At 43.1% G+C, this 22,600-nt stretch overlaps 1 protein-coding gene across 1 annotated transcript in view; it reads left to right on the forward strand.

Annotated features, from left to right (window-relative positions):
- Positions 1 to 5,926: 5,926 nt before the first annotated feature.
- The window catches only part of LOC139552484 (pyruvate carboxylase, mitochondrial-like), a 111,881-nt gene continuing 95,207 nt past the window's right edge, over positions 5,927 to 22,600 (forward strand). Inside the window, exons 1-8 of the mRNA XM_071364267.1 lie at positions 5,927 to 6,230; positions 12,392 to 12,533; positions 12,678 to 12,862; positions 12,971 to 13,136; positions 13,292 to 13,437; positions 13,533 to 13,650; positions 13,741 to 13,892; positions 22,411 to 22,529. Coding sequence (XP_071220368.1) covers positions 12,392 to 12,533; positions 12,678 to 12,862; positions 12,971 to 13,136; positions 13,292 to 13,437; positions 13,533 to 13,650; positions 13,741 to 13,892; positions 22,411 to 22,529 — 1,028 coding nt within the window. The 5' untranslated portion in view covers positions 5,927 to 6,230. The remainder of the gene's footprint in view (positions 6,231 to 12,391; positions 12,534 to 12,677; positions 12,863 to 12,970; positions 13,137 to 13,291; positions 13,438 to 13,532; positions 13,651 to 13,740; positions 13,893 to 22,410; positions 22,530 to 22,600) is intronic.

A 22,600-nucleotide genomic window follows, 5' to 3' on the forward strand; every position in this document is an offset into this window, starting at 1 on the left:
GCCCGACGTCCACAGGTGGGGGTTGTGCTTACAGCCCAACACCGTGCAGGATGTTTGGCATTTGCCAGAGAACACCAAGATTGGCAAATTCGCCACTGGCGCCCTGTGCTCTTCACAGATGAAAGCAGGTTCACACTGAGCACATGTGACAGACGTGACAGAGTCTGGAGACGCCGTGGAGAACGTTCTGCTGCCTGCAACATCCTCCAGCATGACCGGTTTGGCGGTGGGTCAGTCATGGTGTGGGGTGGCATTTCTTTGTGGGGCCGCACAGCCCTCCATGTGCTCGCCAGAGGTAGCCTGACTGCCATTAGGTACCGAGATGAGATCCTCAGACCCCTTGTGAGACCATATGCTGACACATGCACATTTGTGGCCTGCTGGAGGTCATTTTGCAGGGCTCTGGCAGTGCACCTCCTTGCACAAAGGCGGAGGTAGCGGTCCTGCTGCTGGGTTGTTGCCCTCCTACGGCCTCCTCCACGTCTCCTGATGTACTGGCCTGTCTCCTGGTAGCGCCTCCATGCTCTGGACACTACGCTGACAGACACAGCAAACCTTTTTGCCACAGCTCGCATTGATGTGCCATCCTGGATGAACTGCCCTACCTGAGCCACTTGTGTGGGTTGTAGACTCCGTCTCATGCTACCACTGGAGTGAGAGCACCGCCAGCATTCAAAAGTGACCAAAACATCAGCCAGGAAGCATAGGAACTGAGAAGTGGTCTGTGGTCACCACCTGCAGAATCACTCATTTTTTGGGGGTGTCTTGCTAATTGCCTATAATTTCCACCTTTTGTCTATTCCATTTGCACAACAGCATGTGAAATTTATTGTCAATCAGTGTTGCTTCCTAAGTGGACAGTTTGATTTCATAGAAGTGTGATTGACTTGGAGTTACATTGTGTTGTTTAAGTGTTCCCTTTATTTTTTTGAGCAGTATATATAAGATCCCACAGTTGACAGTGCATGTCAGTGCAAAATCAAGCCATGAGGTTGAAGGAATTGTCTGTAGAGCTCCAAGACAGGATTGTGACGAGGGACAGATCTGGGGAAGGGTACCAAAAAATGTCTGCAGCATTGAAGGTCCCCAAGAACAGAGTGGCCTCCATTCTTAAATTAAACAAGTTTGGAACCACCAAGACTTTTCCTAAAGCTGGCTGCCTGGCCAAACTGCGCAATCGGAGGAGAAGGGCCTTGGTCAGGGAGGTGACCAAGAACCCAGAGTTCCTCTGTGGAGATGGGAGTACCTTCCATAAGGACAATCATCTCTAAAGCACTCCTCCAATCAAGCCTTTATGGTAGAGTGGTTGGATGAAAGCCACACCTCAGTAAAAGGCACATGACAGCCTGCTTAAAGTTTGACAAAAGGCACCTAAAGGACAGACTGATGAAACCAAGATTGAATGCCAAGCGTCACGTCTGGAGGTAACCTGGCACCATCCCTACATTGAAGCGTGGTGGCAGCATCGGTTCACCTTCCAACAGGACAACAAACCTAAGCACACAACCAAGACAGTGCAGGAGTGGCTTCGGGACAAGTCTTTGAATGTCCTTTAGTGGCCCAGCCAGAGCCCGGACTTGAACCCGATCGAACATCTCTGGAGAGACCTGAAAATATCTGGGCAGCAGCTCTCACCATCCAACCTGACAGAGCTTGAGAAGATCTGCAGAGAAGAATGGAATAAACTCCCCAAATCATGCGTGCCAAGCTTGTAGCTTCATACCCAAGAAGACTTGAGGCTGTAATTGCTGCCAAAGGTGCTTCAACAATGTACTGAGTAAAGGGTGTGAATACTTTTGTAAATGTGGTATTTCTGTTTTATTTATATATATATATATATATATATATATATATATATATATATATATATATATATATATATATATATACACATTTGCAGAAATTTCTAAGAACCTATTTTTGCTTTGCGGTTGTTGGATATTGTTTGCAGATTCATGAAAGGGGGGGGAGAACCATTTCAACCAGTTTAGAAAAAGGCTGTAACAATGTGGAAAAAGTCAAGCGGTGGGAATGCTTTCCGAATGCACTGTATACTCGTACTGTGCAATGAAAGCAAGTGTTTGACAATTCTATCAAGAATATGGACAGACAGTATTTAGTATCTCTATTCTGTCAAGTTTTAATATCGCAACGTTTAGTTGCACATTTGCAAAAATATCTTTATTTGGCAATGTTTACTGTGCAATAGTAGTGCATCTTGTGTTTACGGTCTGTACCTAGTTGAAAATCAATTATGTATGTCTATTGGCCAGGGTCGGAGGACACACACAGAATGCTAACCTGGTAACTAGAGACTTTACAAATTCTAAGGATCTCTTCAATGCGTAATGAATACCAGAAGTATACAGTGCATTTGGAATGTATTCAGACCCCGTGGCTTTTTCCACATTTTGTTACGTTACAGCCTTATCTTAATATTGATTAATTTTTTCCCCCTCAATCTAAACACAATACCCCATAATGACAAAATGAAAACAGGTTTTTATACATTTTTGCAAATGTATATAAAAACAAAAAACAAAAACATCTTATTTAAATAAGTATTCAGACCCTTTGCTATGAGACTCGAAATTGAGCTCAGGTGCATCCTGTTTCCATTGATCATCCTTGAGGTGTTTCTACAACTTGACTGGAGTCCACCTGTGGTAAATTATATTGATTGGACATGATTTGGAATGGCACACACCTGTATATACACTGCTCAAAAAAATAAAGGGAACACTAAAATAACACATCCTAGATCTGAATGAATGAAATATTCTTATTAAATACTTTTTTCTTTACATAGTTGAATGTGCTGACAACAAAATCACACAAAAATTATCAATGGAAATCAAATTTATCAACCCATGGAGGTCTGGATTTGGAGTCACACTCTAAATTAAAGTGGAAAACCACACTACAGGCTAATCCAACTTTGATGTAATGTCCTTAAAACAAGTCAAAATGAGGCTCAGTAGTGTGTGTGGCCTCCACGTGCCTGTATGACCTCCCTACAACGCCTGGGCATGCTCCTGATGAGGTGGCGGATGGTCTCCTGAGGGATCTCCTCCCAGACCTGGACTAAAGCATCCGCCAACTCCTGGACAGTCTGTGGTGCAACGTGGCGTTGGTGGATGGAGCAAGACATGTCCCAGATGTGCTCAATTGGATTCAGGTCTGGGGAACGGGCGGGCCAGTCCATAGCATCAATGCCTTCCTCTTGCAGGAACTGCTGACACACTCCAGCCACATGAGGTCTAGCATTGTCTTGCATTAGGAGGAACCCAGGGCCAACCGCACCAGCATATGGTCTCACAAGGGGTCTGAGGATCTCATCTCGGTACCTAATGGCAGTCAGGCTACCTCTGGCGAGCCCATGTAGGGCTGTGCGGCCCCCCAAAGAAATGCCACCCCACACCATGACTGACCCACCGCCAAACCGGTCATGCTGGAGGATGTTGCAGGCAGCAGAACGTTCTCCACGGCGTCTCCAGACTGTCACGTCTGTCACGTGCTCAGTGTGCACCTGCTTTCATCTGTGAAGAGCACAGGGCGCCAGTGGCAAATTTGCCAATCTTGGTGTTCTCTGGCAAATGCCAAACGTCCTGCACGGTGTTGGGCTGTAAGCACAACCCCCACCTGTGGACGTCGGGCCCTCATACCACCCTCATGGAGTCTGTTTCTGACCGTTTGAGCAGACACATGCACATTTGTGGCCTGCTGGAGGTCATTTTGCAGGGCTCTGGCAGTGCTCCTCCTTGCACAAAGGCGGAGGTAGCGGTCCTGCTGCTGGGTTCTTGCCCTCCTACGGCCTCCTCCACGTCTCCTGATGTACTGGCCTGTCTCCTGGTAGCGCCTCCATGCTCTGGACACTACGCTGACAGACACAGCAAACCTTCTTGCCACAGCTCGCATTGATGTGCCATCCTGGATGAGCTGCACTACCTGAGCCACTTGTGTGGGTTGTAGACTCCGTCTCATGCTACCACTAGAGTGAAAGCACCGCCAGCATCCAAAAGTGAACAAAACATCAGCCAGGAAGCATAGGAACTGAGAAGTGGTCTGTGGTCACCACCTGCAGAACCACTCCTTTATTGGGGGTGTCTTGCTAATTGCCTATAATTTCCATCTGTTGTCTATTCCATTTGCAGAACAGCATGTGAAATTTATTGTCAATCAGTGTTGCTTCCTAAGTGGACAGTTTGATTTCACAGAAGTGTGATTGACTTGGAGTTACATTGTGTTGTTTAAGTGTTCCCTTTATTTTTTTGAGCAGTGTATATAAGGTCCCACAGTTGACAGTGCATGTCAGTGCAAAACCAAGCCATGAGGTTGAAGGAATTGTCCGTAGAGCTCCGAGACAGGAGTGTGACGAGGGACAGATCTGGGGAAGGGCACCAAAAAATGTCTGCAGCATGGAAGGTCCCCAAGAACACAGTGGCCTCCATCATTCTTAAATGGAAGAAAGTTGGAACCACCAAGACTCTTCCTAGAGTTGGCCGCCCAGCCAAACTGAGTAATCAGGGAAGAAGGGCCAAGAACCTGGTAGTCACCGACAGAGCTCTCTGTGGAGATGGTAGCACCTTCTAGATGGACAAACATCTCTGCAGCACTCCACAATCAGGCCTTTATGTTAGTGGCCAGACGGAAGCCACTCCTCAGTAAAAGGCACATGACCGCCTGCTTGGAGTTTGCCAAAAGGCACCTAAAGACTCTAAGACCATTAGAAACAAGATTCTCTGGTCTGATGAAACTAAGATTGAACTCTTTGGCCTGAATGCCAAGCGTCACTTCTGGTGGAGACCTGGCACCAGTCCTACGGTGAAGCATGGTGGTGGCAGCATCATGCTGTGGTGATGTTTTTCAGTGGCAGGGACTGGGAGACTAGCCAGGATCGATGGAAAGATGAACAGAGCAAAGTACAGAGCGATCATTGATGAAAACCTGCTACAGAGCGCTCAGAAACTCAGACTGGGGCGAAGGTTTACCTTCCAGCAGGACAACGACCCTAAGCACACAGCAAAGTCAACGCAGAAGTTGCTATGGGACAAGTCTATGAATGTCCTTGAGTGGCCCAGCCAGAGCCCGGACTTGAACCCGATCGAACATCTCTGGAGAGACCTGAAAATAGCTGGGCAGCAGCTCTCACCATCCAACCTGACAGAGCTTGAGAAGATCTGCAGAGAAGAATGGAATAAACTCCCCAAATCAGGTGTGCCAAGCTTGTAGCTTCATACCCAAGAAGACTTGAGGCTGTAATCGCTACAAAAGGTGCTTCAACAAAGTACTGAGTAAAGAGTCTGAATGCTTATGTAAATATGATATTTGCAAAAAATTCTAACTGTTTTTGCTTTGTGATTATGGGGTATTGTGTGAAGATTGATGGGGGAAAAAGACTATTTAATCCATTTTAGAATATGGCTGTAATGTAACAAAATGTAGAATAAGTGAAGGGTTCTGAGAACTTTGAATGCACTGTACATCTTTTTTTAATGTAGAATGAATAACAGTGCAATGTTATAATTACTCAAAAAAATTCACCATTTGTGTTTCACAGTGCTGTGTGGTATTAGCTGGCTGTTTTATGATAAACCCCTTGCACAATTCCTCTACCCCGTCAACCAATAGCTGAACAGGTGCGTGTGTGTATTGATTGACGTCGGGTATTACGAATAGCACACATTAATTCTAAACATTAGCCAGGGGTGTAATCCTTAGTACAAACAGTTGCAAAACGTTACGTTTTGAAACTTAAAGGAGAATTTCTATTGGACAAATTTAGGTAAGTCTCTCCATGTTTCGTTTCGTTTGCGAAACGTTTTACAACAGAATCAGTGGAAAGAATACACCCCTTGAAACTAAATTGACGTAATGAACAAGCTAACCAATAGCAGGTAGCCAAGGGGTGGGCGAGTCGTTGAATGGGTTTAAATGTCTTATCTCAATAGACAGCTAGCTAGTCATTCTAACACCAGACTTTCTTCAGCCAACAAGGAGGACAGTTAGCTAGGGTGCACAGAAAAATCAGAAGAGCCACATGCACTGAGGTAGACCACAGTACCCAGCTAGATCAAATTACGCGGAGTGAAGAGAAGACCGAACTGCCAGTGACAGTCAAAAGCGCCACACCAACACCCATGCTAATGTCAGATAGCCACTGAACATTAGCTGGGAGACTTTAAAGCCTCAGTGATTCACGCGTTCTACTGTAGACTTGAGACCGTAAGGTAAGTTTTTATTTTTGCATTACAAGTCTTGGAGAAAAATAGACAATTTGGGGGTTGTTTTTGTTGCTTATCCCGTGGTAGTTGGCCAATATCCATCTAACTATGTTTTTACATGCAGGTCCAGAGCTGCTAACTAGTTAGTTCACAGTTGGTTGGCTAGCTAGCTAGTTAGCTATGCCAGCTACTGTAGCCCTTTCTGCATGCAAGTTAGTTGGCTGTGAGGTGGCTGCATACTAAGCACCGAGCAAAAGTGGACAATGCAGCCGACGACCCCCCCGACCCCCACCCCCCCCCAAAAAATAAATAAATAAAAATAATGGTGACATTTCCACATAGCTAGCCATTTAGAAATATCCGCGACAATGCCCTTTTGGACTCTAGTAAAAACTAGTAATGCACATATTCGCTGTCTTCTGACTGACAAATAATACACCGAATGGACGTCAAACGTGAAAACATTGATTGAGATTGGTTTGTTTGCTCTATCTATCAGTGAAGAACCTTGACTTTGTTGCACCAAGCACTGGTGAATCGGTCAAGAGTTCAGTGGAACAGCAACTGTCTAGACAGGTTAATTCATGTGCATGTTGTATCTGTGGGAATGTCTGGAAAGGTTTCTCTTATAAAATCTAGTTTATAACATGCAACAACGTATAACTTTTGGACTCTTGACTCATTCTGATATAGACCTAGCAGTGTTTTTCAATTATTGTCCTCGGGACCCATGAGGTGTGTAGACAAGTCCGAGGTGCAGGCCAGAACCTTGGCTTGGGTATGCAGGACCAGTCTGAAGAACACTGCGGTGGCATAGCCTTTACATTTTACATTTACATTTAAGTCATTTAGCAGACGCTCTTATCCAGAGCGACTTACAAATTGGACTTACTTTAGTGCATTAGTGTCCCAACCATCTATTGTGACATTTCCTTATGGTTTCTACTTTTTTCATATCTTACCAACTGCTGTCCATGCCTAATAAATACGACTGTGATACCAGCTTTCTGGTATTGGCCGTGGTATATTGGCTATATACCGCATACCCCCGAGATGCCTTACTGCTATTATAAACTAGTTACCAATGTCATCAGAACAGTAAAAAAAAATGTTTGTTACTTGTGGTATATGGTCTGATATACCACAGCTTTCAGCCATTCAGCATTCAGGGCTCTAACCACACTGTTTCTGAACTGAAATAAAGCACTGCAAACACTTGAAGTTTACTTACAAATCAGATTGTTGCACGAAATCACATTTGTACTTACTCTGCTGGTTGTCTGTGCGGTTTGTCTTTGAGAAAATAGCCATAGCAATAGAATTACTTACTGAACTTTTTAGCGTGCTGTTACTGCCATTGGTATTTCTATCACCTGGCACATGTGCAAAACCATGTAAATACCTGCAAGACTTCAGTTAGTACGCATACATGAAGGCTACTTCTGTCTTGTCACCTAAGGTGCCGTAGGTGACAAGTCATAATAGCCACACAGACACCTGCATTTTGAAGTTGGTTTAATAATACTTTCCTGTGGATAAATTTCCACAGGCAGAAATCAGCTGACAATGGGTAGAGTAAGTTCAAATTTTATGTACATTTTGCAACAGATGGGACATATAGGTTTGTCAATACAAAACTAGCTTTGGGACTATAGCTGTCCCTACATTTTCAGTCTGCAACATTGCTAGACTTGGTTTTTGAAAGTCATGGTTGCCGATGGCATTTAGGCCTAGGTTCAAGTTACCCTTGCCAGGCTTACAGCTTACTAAACACATCGCTAGGAAAGAGACTACGTTCAAATATGGCATGCTCTTCGTGCTAGCCTTTTTGTTTTCCACCTGCAGTGTATTTGCATGTACTGTCTTAAGTGTGATTCCGGCTGATCAATCCCTTTAACAGCATACTTTGGGTTTTTGGCAATGAAGCCTTTATCTACTTTCCCAGTCGGATGACCTAGTGGATAACATTTTTATGTCTGTGGTAGTTAGCAACTTCAAACTGCACTTTCCTCATTGCCAAAATCTAGAAGTATCCCTTTAAAGGAGAAGTTAACTTTACATTTTGACATTGAAAAAAAAAATCAGTATTTTGGATGTAAATGGCATGTTATAGAAGAGTCCAGACTTTTTTTGCAATTTTACTTCAACTTCGATTAACTCATTTTTGCTTGTTCTGCAGTGCCAGGGCGTGGATAAAACATGCACAAAAGCTCCAAAAACACCCAAATGCATCGAAACAGCAATGCTCTCAGTATAGTGATGCAGGTCTTGTAGTTGTATGTGAAATTGTCATTCCGAGCGATATCTGCAATGATATATTCCATTTTGTGCCATTCGCGTGATTTCCCCTATCCACTTGTGACACTTCTCTGTGTAGCATGAGTACTCAGAAAAGTATGGCTTGAGTCGCACAAAATGGTATATAACGTTGCGGCTGAAGTTTGGAATCACACATATAATATGTACAACATCTAAAGACCTGAATCGCTGCTGAGTGCGTTGCAGTTCTAAAATGAGATACTTGGGTGTTTTTGGAGCTTTTATTGTTTAATCCACTCCCTGGCACTGCAGAATGGCCATAAGGAAGTCCATCGCTGGTTGGGGTACATTTTTCAAAAACAATAGTGTGTGGACTCTTCTATAACATGCCATTTACATCCAGACTGCAGGTTTGGTTAAAAAAAAGGTAACTTTTCCTATTTCATATAGCTGGATCTATGCAACATGTCCTTGTACTCCACTCAAGCTTTGATCTTTTGACGTTTGAAAATGTCTCTTTGGCAAATATTGCTTAATTGAGCAGGGATTATTGTTGCAGAAATCTGTCCAGCTACCATGTCAAAGGTAGGCTTCCTGCAACACTTCTATTAGGTCAGGTCATTCACATATGTTTAATGGTAGTCTACGACATTGACTCCTTGTACTACAATTGTGTAGTTACTGTAAAGATTATTGCGGGCAAATCGTGAAGAAAATAAAATGCGTTTCACCTACTCACCATGTTTCCAGAATCTAAAATGAATTGTTGAATGTAGGTGTATGTTGTGAAGAGCATGTCGGGTCTGTTCCAGATGAGTTGATAAAGTTGAGGCTTTGTTTCTTCAACACCGCTTCCATACCTCATGTATGTTTATAACTGCATGGTGGGGTTGTTTACCCAACAACAACCTCAACTTGCTACACTTGCACTCTGGTTCTATTCAGTGCTATCAACACAAGTAGCCTATGTCTTGGCTACTGTGTTCCAGAATGTTTAGGATTCAGCCTCTAAATTGAATAAAATGAAACTTCTGTAATGATGGTAGTAAACAGGCTACAACTTTGTTATCAGCCTACTGGTAACCTTTTACTATATGCCACATCAGTGTTTGTTGAACTGAGTGTTTTTATGTGTGATCAGTCATCTGCTTTTAAGACCAATTAATTGCCCCAACATGTTCTAGTATATTGTCTCACCACTGGTATGTCTGTGTAGTGGGAAAGACCAGCACAGAGACTAAGCCTGCCTACATGTAGACTGATTTTATGGAATATGTAAACCATCTTGTTCTGCCTGTCGTGGCCCATTTTCAAAGTTATCAGGGTATTGATGGCCATGTTTTGGCCAATGTATTTATGTGAGTGACATATTGGCAATATTTGGGTAAGAACAGTGAAATGGTAGTAGTGAAGCCTCAATGTCACTAGGGCCCTAGGCCTATGCTTTAGGTTGGTTTGTCACAGGGATTGACGTTACATTCTGAAAGGCACTTGCCCATCGGTAAGTTGGGAGTCTTTATAAAATTATTTTTGGGGTTGCCTGACGATTATGAACACTTGGTCGAAAAAGTAAATTAGCTATTTACATACAGAAGTGCCATACAGCCTGCCTTTCACCTACACATGGGGAAGGAACTGATAACCCAAATGCTAAGAATTTCAGTAATCAGTAAAAATCTCAGAACAAGCTAAACTTGCTTGACCGCCATAAATTGCCTTTCACCTAAAGGATGAACCAGAAAGGTCAGGTTTAGGCTACTGGAATTCTTTGCAGTTTGGTTGTTTTCAATTACCTGCCCAAATGGGACTGTTCAATTTACTTTCCCCAGGCAATAGGGCAACACCTTAATATCAATCCCTGAAACTCAATGAAAGTTCTATGTAGTATTAACTCATTAGGTAGTCAACTTATTACAGTAGCCATCACGTTTTACAATGTGAGGGCTGGGCTATTTCTCTTGTCTGGAAAGAAGACACTTTAGGTGAAAATGGAGAGGCTGTTCAACAAGGTCAGTCTGATGTGAGGTCCTTTGTGCCAGACTTTCTCCAGAGCCCTCATTAAGCCATAAACACACCCTGTCAGCCTGAATACAGAACACATTGAAATATGTTTGTAGCTCATTTTTGTAAGGAGGAAACTGGGTAGAAATGGTTGACAGGTCAAATTACAGTTGAAGACAATGTACTAGGCTATATTACAATAAGCTGCCTTTAAACATGTCTCTCAAATGATTGGACCAGAGGAATGTCGACAAGAATATCCTGTTTCATTTGGCCCACTTCCATTCATCCAGCCTCAGACTAGCCTCCTTTACTTTTTTTGTGCCAACTCTGCTCCCTCTGCTCTTTCCTTTTGCTTTATTTTCAAGTCATTTCTATTCATGGGAACATAGTGAAGTCTTAGGTTCATTCACCTGCTTTTATTGAGGATGTTATAAATAAAGGATGTCACTTGCAGTAATGTGCTAGGTTAGGGTTAAAATGGTTAGGGATTTCTTATCAATTGTTTGGTTTTATTCTAATGCCAACATGACAGTGCCATGAGAATTTCATAATAAATGGTATCATTTGTCCACATGGCAAAACAAATATTTGTTATCAAGGGAATCTGACATCAAGAGCTTTCCTGCAAACTGCATTTTTATTTTTATTTTTTAACCTTTGAACCTGTTAATGCAATGTGCGCTTGTGCAGTATTTTGTTTGGTTTTGGCCTAATCTGTTTCGTTTTCAACGTGCAGTGCAGGTACAGCTATAATGAAGTGCCCGTATGATACTGACTTTTACATTTGATGTCCTATATTTGGGATCACAAAGTACTGAACATGATATGGCTTTTCAGTCTCTTGCTCCTGCCATTGCTGTTTATGCCTAGCATTTTTAGTGTTTGGATTGAATTTTGGTGTATCAAACCATATCCGCCTCTTAGTGTTGAACAGTTAGCCTGTTCATGTGACTACTACTTATACAGATGAGGTATTTCCTTGATCTGTGGAACTGGTGGTCGGACCATGGACAACTGAGCTTTGTGTTATGCTGGAGTTACTAGAGGGCACTAATGCTGCTGTATCGGCGGACCAGTCTCATGAAATTGTCACATAACAGGCCAACACTCTTCGGATACTCTGAAGGGTTTGGATTGATTTGTGTGCTAGGGTGGCATGTTAGTAGAGGCAGTTGGACATTCAACAATTTTATATTTAATTACTGTTACGTTCAAGTTCAAACCCGATTTAATTTCCCCTTGGCCTTTTCTAATGAATCAAGTATTGCCTAATTGATCTCCTCTACAGGTCCTCTGAATTGGAAGGTTTTACTCTTTCCCATCTGGGTCCCATGGAGCTTCCACCCCTGCTGTGTTCAGTCAGTCACTATTTGTTCAGATGGAAAGTGTTTACCAAACTTTCTTTAAATTCCACTTCCTGTTTTTTTGTTTTGTTACTGACCCCTGGGATACACATGAATGCCTTGTTTAGTCACTTGGTATGGAGAGTTAGGCCAGAGTGTACTGTAATAGAGGTTAAAGACATCCTCCAGCAATTCTATTTTGTATATATTTTTTATATAAAAAGTTACTTTTACTGTTGAAATGTGATATCTCAAGTATGAATGCAGTGAAGTACACTTAAAGCAAAAACAAATGTTTGGCGCAAATGTTTTTAGAAACAACTGATATTTCTACAGGTAAGTCAGGTATCTAGTATTCCCAAATTCCTTCCAAGGTAAAGCAAAAGGAAGTGTTAGGCTTATTTTATGAGTGCATCTTATCGCATCTTATCGCCTTGACAAGTTTTACATGTTTACTGTCCGTTAAGTCAGTCTCCATACGTATGTAGGTCAGGACCTGTGTTGCATCATGCATGGGTTGTCTGTTTACTCCTTAACCACACCCTTCCTTCCTCTGTGAAGATGCTGCTGCACGTTGGAGGTATGCGTTCGGCCCTGGGGCTACTGGCTGTCAGGAGGGCATGCTGCCTGTCCCGCACCACCCACAACTCCCCTCAGACACTGGAATACAAGCCCATCAAAAAGGTCATGGTGGCCAATAGAGGTACCGTAACAATTCTCCCACCTTGGTAATTCTGACACTAAAACATAAATGTCAGCCAAATTGTTGTAGCTAGTTTCCTCTCACCACATGATTACATTTTCCTGAGACTGCATGATCACAGCTGAGTAATCCAACTACTTGTAGGTGAGATTGCCATCCGTGTGTTCCGGGCGTGCACTGAGCTGGGGATCCGGACAGTGGCTGTCTACTCTGAACAAGACACCGGCCAGATGCACAGGCAGAAGGCAGATGAGGCTTACCTCATAGGGAAGGGCCTGCCGCCCGTGGCTGCCTACCTGGACATCGCTGACATCATCAAAGTTGCTAAGGTCAGATGTGAATATGTATTTTTGAAACTTTTCTGAACCAACTGTTACTGCACTTAAAGATCACAGCTTTATACGTTTTTCCCCACATCGTTTTATTATTTTTCTCAGGAAAATGATGTTGATGCAATCCACCCTGGGTATGGCTTCCTGTCTGAGCGATCAGACTTTGCTCAGGCATGTGTCGATGCTGGGGTACGCTTCATTGGCCCTTCCCCTGACGTGGTGCGCAAGATGGGAGACAAGGTGGAGGCTCGATCCATCGCTGTCCGTGCAGGTAGGCCGGACACCCACTCACTGTCATGTTCAGGACTGTCTGATGGATGTTTGTTTCATGTTTTAAAATATCTTTTTCAGCAAAATCATCAAACATACAGCTGACATTGTGTACTGTTTAGTTAAGCTCATATTGTTAGATTTTTCTGCTTCCAGGAGTTCCAGTTGTACCAGGGACAGACGGTCCCATCACTTGCCTATCGGAGGCCCAGGAGTTCTCCAACACCTATGGCTTTCCCATCATCTTCAAGGCTGCATACGGTGGTGGGGGCAGGGGCATGAGGGTGGTCAAAGAGTACGAGGTGAGTAGAAATATCTGTGCCTAAGTAGAGGCTCCAGTCTGAGTTTTGTCTTTGTGCTGGCTGATTTATTGATCCCCGTCGGTCGACGTGTGTAGGAGCTGGAGGAGAACTATCAGCGTGCGTACTCTGAGGCCCTGGCTGCGTTTGGGAATGGTGCTCTTTTTGTGGAGAAGTTCATTGAGAGACCCAGACACATAGAAGTGCAGATCCTGGGTGAGTTTGTTTGCTAGACTGTTTTTGTAGAGTCTTTTAAAAGGGTTGTATACAGTAGATCTAATCACATTGTCATCCCATCTCTCCCAGGTGATAAGTATGGTAATGTTATCCACCTGTATGAGAGGGACTGCTCTATCCAGAGGAGGCACCAGAAGGTGGTAGAGATTGCCCCGGCTGTACAACTGGACCCACACCTTCGGGACAGACTCACCGCTGACTCTGTCAACCTGGCCAGACAGGTACAGGATGCAACACACACACGCACACACACTTTATGATACATTCTTTTAATAGGGAGTGTAGAGCTGAAACCTTGTATTCCTTTGTCATTTTCATTTTTTAAATGTTTAGAATTTTGGCACTGCTGCCTATAAAATGGCTGAGCTGTATGTATTTGCAGTTTTGAATGGAATATCAGATTATCATTTTTTGAATTGAGTGGAGTTTTAGTCTGTTTTATTGTGCAAAAGCACTTCTCAGAGACATGACACCATAAACATCAAGGATGAAAGTTGAGAAACCCTGAGTTTGTTCGTTCTTGGCCTTTTGTTCAAAACCGCTCATAATGAAAAATGTCCTCCATTTATTTTTGTAGTAAGGAAAGCAAGGCAAGGCCCTCGAAGCACAATGTGTTTTAAATTCATTTATAAGCTACTCTGAGCTGTTCTAAATGGGTGCTCTCATTCCGTGTTGTGCTCATAGAAGCAATGGAGACATGTGGGAGGAGGATGAAAAACTGCAATATTCCTTTCCAGGTTAAGAAAGGGATTTAGAGACAGAGAGCCATTTCGATTCATAAGTGTCCTACAGGGTAGGAAGAAAGGATCAAAGTAAAAGACTGGAGCCTAATTAAAGCAGTGGAAAGAAATTCCACCTGCAGGCTACCAATTGGCACACTAGATGGCAGCATTCAACAACACAGATGGCCAGAGGAGGCTGCCACTAGTAGTGAACTGTTGAGACTGCCACTCCCACTCACAATAAATATCACCTGTAAGGGGTCTTTTACACCACAGCGTTTACTCCCTTAGTTCGGTAGCTTTGAACTGGTGTGAACACTATCCGCACTAAACAATGCATGGTGTATCGCTCAAAGGGTGGTCTCGGTCCGAGCCAATTCGTACCGTTGTGCGGTTCGCTGCAGGTGAGATGGCAGTCTGGACCAAACACAGGGGGAAAAACAGTTGCGCAGTATTATTGATTGTTTGACTGCGAGCATTTGATGACATGCATGCTGCCTCATAAGTAGATCTCTGTAACGTTCTGTGAGTAGGCCTATAGCAGCACATTTATGAGCGCATCCAGGGGGGGCGCGCCGTGGCGATATAGGCTACTGAATATAGCCTAGTCATGTAGCAGTTAGAGCAGCTATTGTGCCGGGGGGAAGGGGGGGGGGGAGAAATACAATGGAACAAATAATCGAACTCTGATTCGAACTAGAGCTCAGCACTGTGCTAAAATATCCCAACAATACGCAATTGAAGAATTTCCTGATTGCAATCAAGCTGACTTTTGTTTTCTTGAGGTGGAAGCAATTACTTTGATCTGAAAACAGTTACTGGTGTCAGTGGCATCCCACCGATTTCCCCATCCTGTGTGAGATAAGCTATTAGACGTTGTGTACATTAGCTGGTGTGCCTGTCATGTGCACCCTTGAGCTAGCTGTATTTTGCAAGTGCTTGTATTACCTTTTTTTGCTGTCTGTTTTTTGGGATGGAAGAGGGAGGCAGGGGGTGGGACGAGTTTGGTATGTTTGAGGGAGTGTAGAAAGACCTGTGATGTGCATGTGGCCTTCAATTTGGGATCGGCCACTGTTGAACTGCGTGAACTCATCCATCCAGCCTGATACCCAGACATGCACTACAGTGAGTAGTCTCCCACCCATCTGCTCTGTCAATAGTTTAACAGAATGGAAAATATGACTACACTAGCATTGGTCTTTGTGTGAGGGAGAGAAAGAAATTGGGTGTGAGTGAGGGACAGAATTCCTCCATCTGTTCAATCATATGGCAGTGAGGAATGAAGAGGAGTGGCGACGAGAATATTTGGCTTTGCATGCCCTTCTAGAAACCTGCTCTCCTAACAAACAAAACCCTGCCAGTGGTGTTTCACTAACAGACTCCTCCCACATGAGCACATTGATTAAATATCAGATGTGTTTAGTCTTTCAGCATGCGTTTCCACTAGGGTCCAGCTTGTCATGTCAAAGATTTTAAAATTTTTCATTAGAATTAGTTTGTTGGTCTTATCTATAAGTGAATTGTGGAGGACATTTTAATGCTAAAATGATTCTCCTGTTCTACAATCCTGTGGGATATCATAGATAAGTCATGGACTGTCAGATATGATTATCTAAGGAGGATAATGTTCACCCATATACCTTTATATAGCACCTTCCCCAGACCCGAGTAAATTTTATGATCACTTTGATCTGTTATTTAAAGCTTTAATCATCTGCGGTTATTTTAGGAATCTTGATTACAACTTCATTTAAAGAGGGTGTTCCAGCTCTATCTCAGGAGTAAGCTGTGGACCAAAATATCAGTGTGAAACATGCTTTGGATAAACTTAGTTAGGATTTGAGATGTGAAATATTTGTTTTTCCCCCACTAGAATACTAGGGTAATAAATTCCTCCGTAACATGAGAATATTGATACACGTGGTTATAGGGATCACTCTTGTATCTGAATTGAACGTCGTGTGCAAAACATTATGAAAACACCTGCTCTTTCCATAAGACTTAACAGGTGGGAGCTATGATCCCTTATTGATGGGTTAAAGAAGGATTTTTAAGCAGTAACAAATCTCAACATATTTTGATGTGTTTGTGGGCTGATAGTTGGTGGATAAGTGTTTTTACTCAAACCCCAGAAATGGTTGTCATTCAATTACAAAGCTACCACAAGGAGTTTTGAGGTCAGAAAATAAAACTTTAACTGAAAGTGCTAATGAAAATAGATCTCTGTCAAAACTAGTTTGTAATATATTTTTTCTCTCGTTTCCATGGTGACCGCTCTACCCAGAGCCTCTTAAGAACATGTAGTGGTGTGGTCACAGCCTTGATACGGTCTCCTACTTCCATTCTTTTCTCTTCTAGCCCACATGCTCATTTAATTAATTTACACCCTCACCCCCCCACACAAATGCACTCTCTCCAACTGAAAGCTCTGTATTTTTGTTCTCAACTCGGCCAGCATTGACATATTTAAAACAGCAGATTGCCTTAGTTTCTGAATTGTTGTGCTTGCATGTACAGTACCTGTCATTGGTGATGGAAGCCAAGTGTTCCTATCTGCCGGTGTCTACCACGTCTCATCCCCGCTCCCGCCCCATCGGTCTCGTCCCCTCACCTCCAGAAACAGTAGGGGTTCTAACTTCAGAACCCAGTTCCTACATTTGAATATAAAAATGTATTTGATCAAACAAACGATGCCACATTTTATCTCTGGAACCCTCAGGATGACCAATCAGAGCAAGATTACTGAATCTAAGTACATTATTTACCTTCAGCGGTGAATGTATCAAACCAAGTGGCTTGATAAATTATTTTGTTGTGCACTCACCTCAAACAATAGCATGGTATATTTTTCACTAATAGCTACTGAAAATTGGACAGTGCAGTTAAATTAACAAGAATTTAAACGTTCTGCACATGTAAGACATGTCTATGTCCTGGGAAGTTGGATGTTACTTAAGTCATTTCTAGTCATATTAGTTCATGTTAGTAACAACCGTCCCGGTATAGGGACACCGATCCTGTAGAGCAGGTATTCCCAAACTGGGTTTTGTGCAATGCCATCGGGAGTACGCCAAATAAAAATGTGATAAACGAAAGTTGTTTTTTTTTTTCTGAAGAGGCAACTCTGGGATGCTCACCTTCTAGGCAGTGTCTGTTTTTTTGCTCATCTTAATCTTTTATTTTTATTGGCCAGGCTGAGATGGCTTTTTCTTTGCAACTCTGCCTAGAATGCCAGCATCCCGGAGTCGCCTCTTCACTGTTGACGTTGAGACTGGTGTGTTGCGGGTACTATTTAATGAAGCTGCCAGTTGAGGACTTGTGAGGCGTCTGTTTCTCAAACTAGACACTAATGTACTTGTCCTCTTGCTCAGTTGTGCACCGGGGCCTCCCACTCTTTCTATTCTGGTTAGAGACAGTTTGCGCTGTTCTGTGAAGGGAGTAGTACACAGCGTTGTACGACATCTTGAGTTTCTTGGCAATTTCTCGCATGGAATAGCCTTCATTTCTCAGAACAAGAATAGACTGACGCGTTTCAGAAGAAAGTTCTTTGTTTCTGGCCATTTTGAGCCTATAATCAAACCCACAAATGCTGATGCTCCAGATACTCAACTAGTCTAAAGAAGGCCAGTTGTATTGCTTCTTTAATGAGGACAACTGTTTTCAGCTGTACTAACATAATTGCAAAAGGGTTATCAATTAGCCTTTTTAAAATGATAAACTTGGATTAGCTAACACAACGTACCATTGGAACACAGGAATGATGGTTGCTGATAATGGGCCTATATAGATATTCCATAACAATTCTGCTGTTTCCAGCTACAATAGTCATTTACAACATTAACTATGTCTACACTGTATTTATGATCAATTTGTTATTTTTATGGACAAAAAAAATGCTTTTTAAAAAAAAAACAAGGACATTTCTAAGTGACCCCAAACATTTGAACGGTAGTGTATATTGGGAGTAGTGCCTTTCCTCAGCCACAGTGTTTATGTGCTAAAGTACTATCTCATAACTCAATGAAACCTTCACTCTTGTGCAGACATTTAGAAACAAAACGATCAGAAAAATAAGCCACGTTTTTTCATTGAGAATTAAGACTACTTTCGAGTAGTAAGCCATGTATAACAGCAACCATTTAATATGAAGGGGCTAGAAGCATCTTATATGGTGAGCTACTGAGTGGCTAGGACAGGCAAGCCCCATACTATTGTGGAGAACTTAATTCTTCCTGCTGCTGCGGATATGGCTGGGGGAATAGGCCCAAAACTATACAGACGACACCTTCATCAAACAAAACTTTCACGACGCGTCAGTGACATGGCAGGAGATGAAGTGTTTTGAGACTAGTTAAGGTTCATATTACTTCCACCCTAGACCCACTCCAGTTTGCATAATGCCCCAGCAGGTCCACAGACGATGCAATCGCCTGCACACTGCCTTATCCCTTCTGGACAAGAGGAATACCTATGTAAGAATGTTTTTCATTGACTATAGCATTCAATGATGAGCTTAGTACCCTTCAAGCTCATCATCAAGCTGGAGGCCCTGGGTCTCAACCCCGCCCTGTGTAATTGGGTCCTAGACTTTCTGACGGGCCACCCCCCAGGTGGTGAAGGTAGGAAACATCTCCACTTCGCTGACCCTCAACACTGGGACCCCACAAGGGTGCGTGCTCAGCCCCCTCCTGTACTCCCTGTTCACCCACGACTGTGTGGCCATGCACGCCTCCAACTCAATCATCAAGTTTACAGACGACACAACAGTAGTTTGCTTGATAACCAACAACGACGAGACAGCCTACACGGAGGAGGTGAGGGCACTCGAAGTGTGGCGTCAGGAAAACAACCTCACTCAATGTCAACAAAACAAAGGAGATGATCGTGGACTTCAGGAAACCGCAGAGGGAGCACCCCCTAACCACATCAAAGGGACAGCAGTGAAGAAGGTAGAACGTCTTTTTAAATTCCTCTGCGTACACATCACAGACATTGAAATGGTCCACACACGTAGACGGTGTGGTGAAGAATGTGCAACTGCGCCTCTTCAACCTCAGGCGGCTGAAGAAATTTGGCTTGTCACCCAAAACCCTGACAAACTTTAACAGATGCACAATCGAGAGCATCCTGTCGGACTGTATCACAGCCTGGTACGGCAACTGCACCGTCCTCAACCGCAAGGCTCTCCAGAGGGTGGCGCGGTCTGCACAACGCATCACCGGGGGCAAACTACCTGCCCTCAATGACACCTACAGCACCCGATGTCACAGGAAGGCCAAAAAGATCAAGGACAACAACCACCCGAGACACTGCCTGTTCACACCGCTACCATCCAGAAGGCGTGGTCCGTACAGGCGCATCAAAGCTGGGACCGAGAGACTGAAAAACGGCTATCTCAAGGCCATCAGACTGCTAAACAGCAATCACTAACTCAGAGGCTCACTGGCCACTTTAATAAATGGATCACTAGTCACTTTAAACAATGCCACTTTAATAATGTTTACGTGTCTTTCATTACTCATATATGTGTATACTGTATTTTATACCATCTATGCTGCTTGGCCATCACTCATCCATATATTTATATGTACATATTCTCATTCACCCCTTTAGATTTGTGTGTATTCAGTAGTTGTTGGGAAATTGTTAGATATTACTGCACTGTCGGAACTAGAAGCACAAGCATTTCGCTACACTCGCATTATCTGCTAACCATGTGTATGTGACGTTTTGAAACAATTACTGCTTTGCATACAAGCCAGTGAATTCTATGCGTTACAGCTGGATGAGTCAACAGACTTGACGGGCCTGGCACAGCTCCTGGTATATGTTCTTTGTTTTTGGAGGGTCAATTAAGACATCCTCTTCTGCAAACCACTGGACAGCTTTGTGACATCAAATGGACTTTGGTGGTCAAGATGTGTTTGTATCTGTACTGATGGCGCAAAAGCCATGACAGGGAGACATAGTGGAATGGTAACGCGCATGCAAGCAGTTGCTCCCGATGCCACTTGGGTACACTGCAGCATCCACTGAGAGGCTCTTGCTGCCAAGGGAATGCCTGATGTCTTGAAAGACGTTTTGGACACTACTATTCTCATATTTTCTGCACTATGCAATGATATCGACAATGTAACGCTTTTACAACATACAGAAGTGTGCTGGTTATCAAGGGGCAAAGTATTGACACTTTAAAAAAAAATTGAGAGTCAAGCCTTCTTGCATCATTTTCACTTTACAATTGGCTCTTTCATCCCCCTCTCCCCTGTAACTATTCCCCAGGTCGTTGCTGCAAATGAGAATGTGTTCTGTCAACTTACCTGGTAAAATAAACTTGTCTGTCCGCTTGCATGACGAGTTTCTCACACGACTGGCCTGTCTGGGTGATGTTTTTTCCTTGCCTGAATGATCTGAATCTAGAATTACAGTGACTCTCCGTAACTAGATTCAATGTGCGGGACAAAATTGAGGCTATGATTTAATAAGTTGGCGATCTTCTCTGTCTGCATTAACAAGTACAATATACCGGTCATCATTGTCTTTAAGCTTGAGTTCATTTGCACACATCATACAATGTCAAATGTGATATTGCGAAGCACCGGAGTGAGTTGGGTGCGCAATTACACAGGTACTTTCCTGAAATGTATGACACAAACAACTGGAGTCATTATCCCTTTCATGCCCTGCCTCCAGTCCAGTTACCGATGTCTGAACAAGCGCCTCATCGAAATTGCAACGAGGTTATGTGAAAATTGAATTTAATCAGAAGCCACTGCCAGATTTCTGGATTGGGCTGCGCTCAGAGTATCCTGCCTTGGCAAATCACGCTGTTAAGGCTATGATTCCCTTTGTAACCACGTACCTATGTGAGAGTGGTACTCAGTGATGTTTGATTTTCCCCACCATGAAGTGGTACTCAGTGATGTTTGATTTTCCCCAAACATAACGCTTTGTATTCAGGAGATAAAGAGGATTTCTTTGCCACATTTTTTGCAATTTTACTTTAGTGCCGTATTGAAAACAGGATGCATGTTTTGGAAAAAAAATCTGTACAAGCTTCCGTTCACCATATCATTTAGGTTAGTACTGCAGAGTAAGTTCAATGCTTATCCATAATTTTTCTCCTATCACAGCCATTAAACTCTAACTGTTTTAAAGTTACCATTGGCCTCATGGTGAAATCCCTGAGTGATTTCCTTCCTCTCCGGCAACTGAGTTGGCAAGGACGTCTGCATCTTTGTAGTGACTGGGTGTATTGATACATACATATATATATATATATATATATATTTATTAAATCTTTAAACATTTTACTTTGACATTATGGGGGAGTGGTGTGTGTAGGCCTGTGACCTAAAATCTCAATTTAATAAATGTTTTAATTCAGGCTGTAACACCTTGGAAAAATTCAAGGCGTGTGAATACTTTCTGAAGGCATTGTACATACACAGCACTTATCCGGTGTGTGATATGAACTGACTAGCCATGAGCCTGTACCTTCACGTGGGTGACAATGGATGAGAGGGCGCCTGCCGATCTGGCAGAGATTAGTTTTGGGCAAGGGATGAATTTCAGTGGTTCAGATTTCAGTGAATTTGGCTAATGCTATTTTGACACCCTGCAGCGCTGTGGAGTCGGAAATGGTCTGATATATTAAATCCTGCTTCCTCCTTGGCTGAGCTCTAGAAAGGCTGTCTAAAAATGACTATAATCACAATGGGATATCGCACAGTCTTCAGTAGATATTAGCTGTCATTCTTGTCGTTTCCCCCTTTTTAGTAGATTTAGTTGTCTGTAGTAGAAACGGATTCAGTTGGTGTGAGACTTGGTTTATTCATTGTATGAAGTTAATTTTAGCTTTTGAAACACAGAACTTGTAAGCTCTTCCAATAGAATTCAGAATCTGAGAATTTGCGAAGAAATCCAGTCATACTTATTTCTTCAAATATCTTTCCATGTCCTTAGGTAGGTGACGAAGTAGAGGTTTGCATCTAATTGGATTTGTCTGTGTGTACAGGTGGGCTATGAGAATGCTGGCACGGTGGAGTTCCTGGTGGATAAACATGGAAGGCACTACTTCATCGAGGTCAACTCCCGCCTACAGGTGGAGCACACCGTTACCGAGCAGGTCACAGAGTAAGTTACAGCCGTTAACAAGAAGGCCATGGCCATTACCTGGCATTACAATGTCACCTCTGACAACCTGT

Source organism: Salvelinus alpinus, chromosome 24 (assembly GCF_045679555.1).
Source record: "Salvelinus alpinus chromosome 24, SLU_Salpinus.1, whole genome shotgun sequence".
In the NCBI taxonomy this organism is placed as follows: Eukaryota; Metazoa; Chordata; class Actinopteri; order Salmoniformes; family Salmonidae; genus Salvelinus; species Salvelinus alpinus.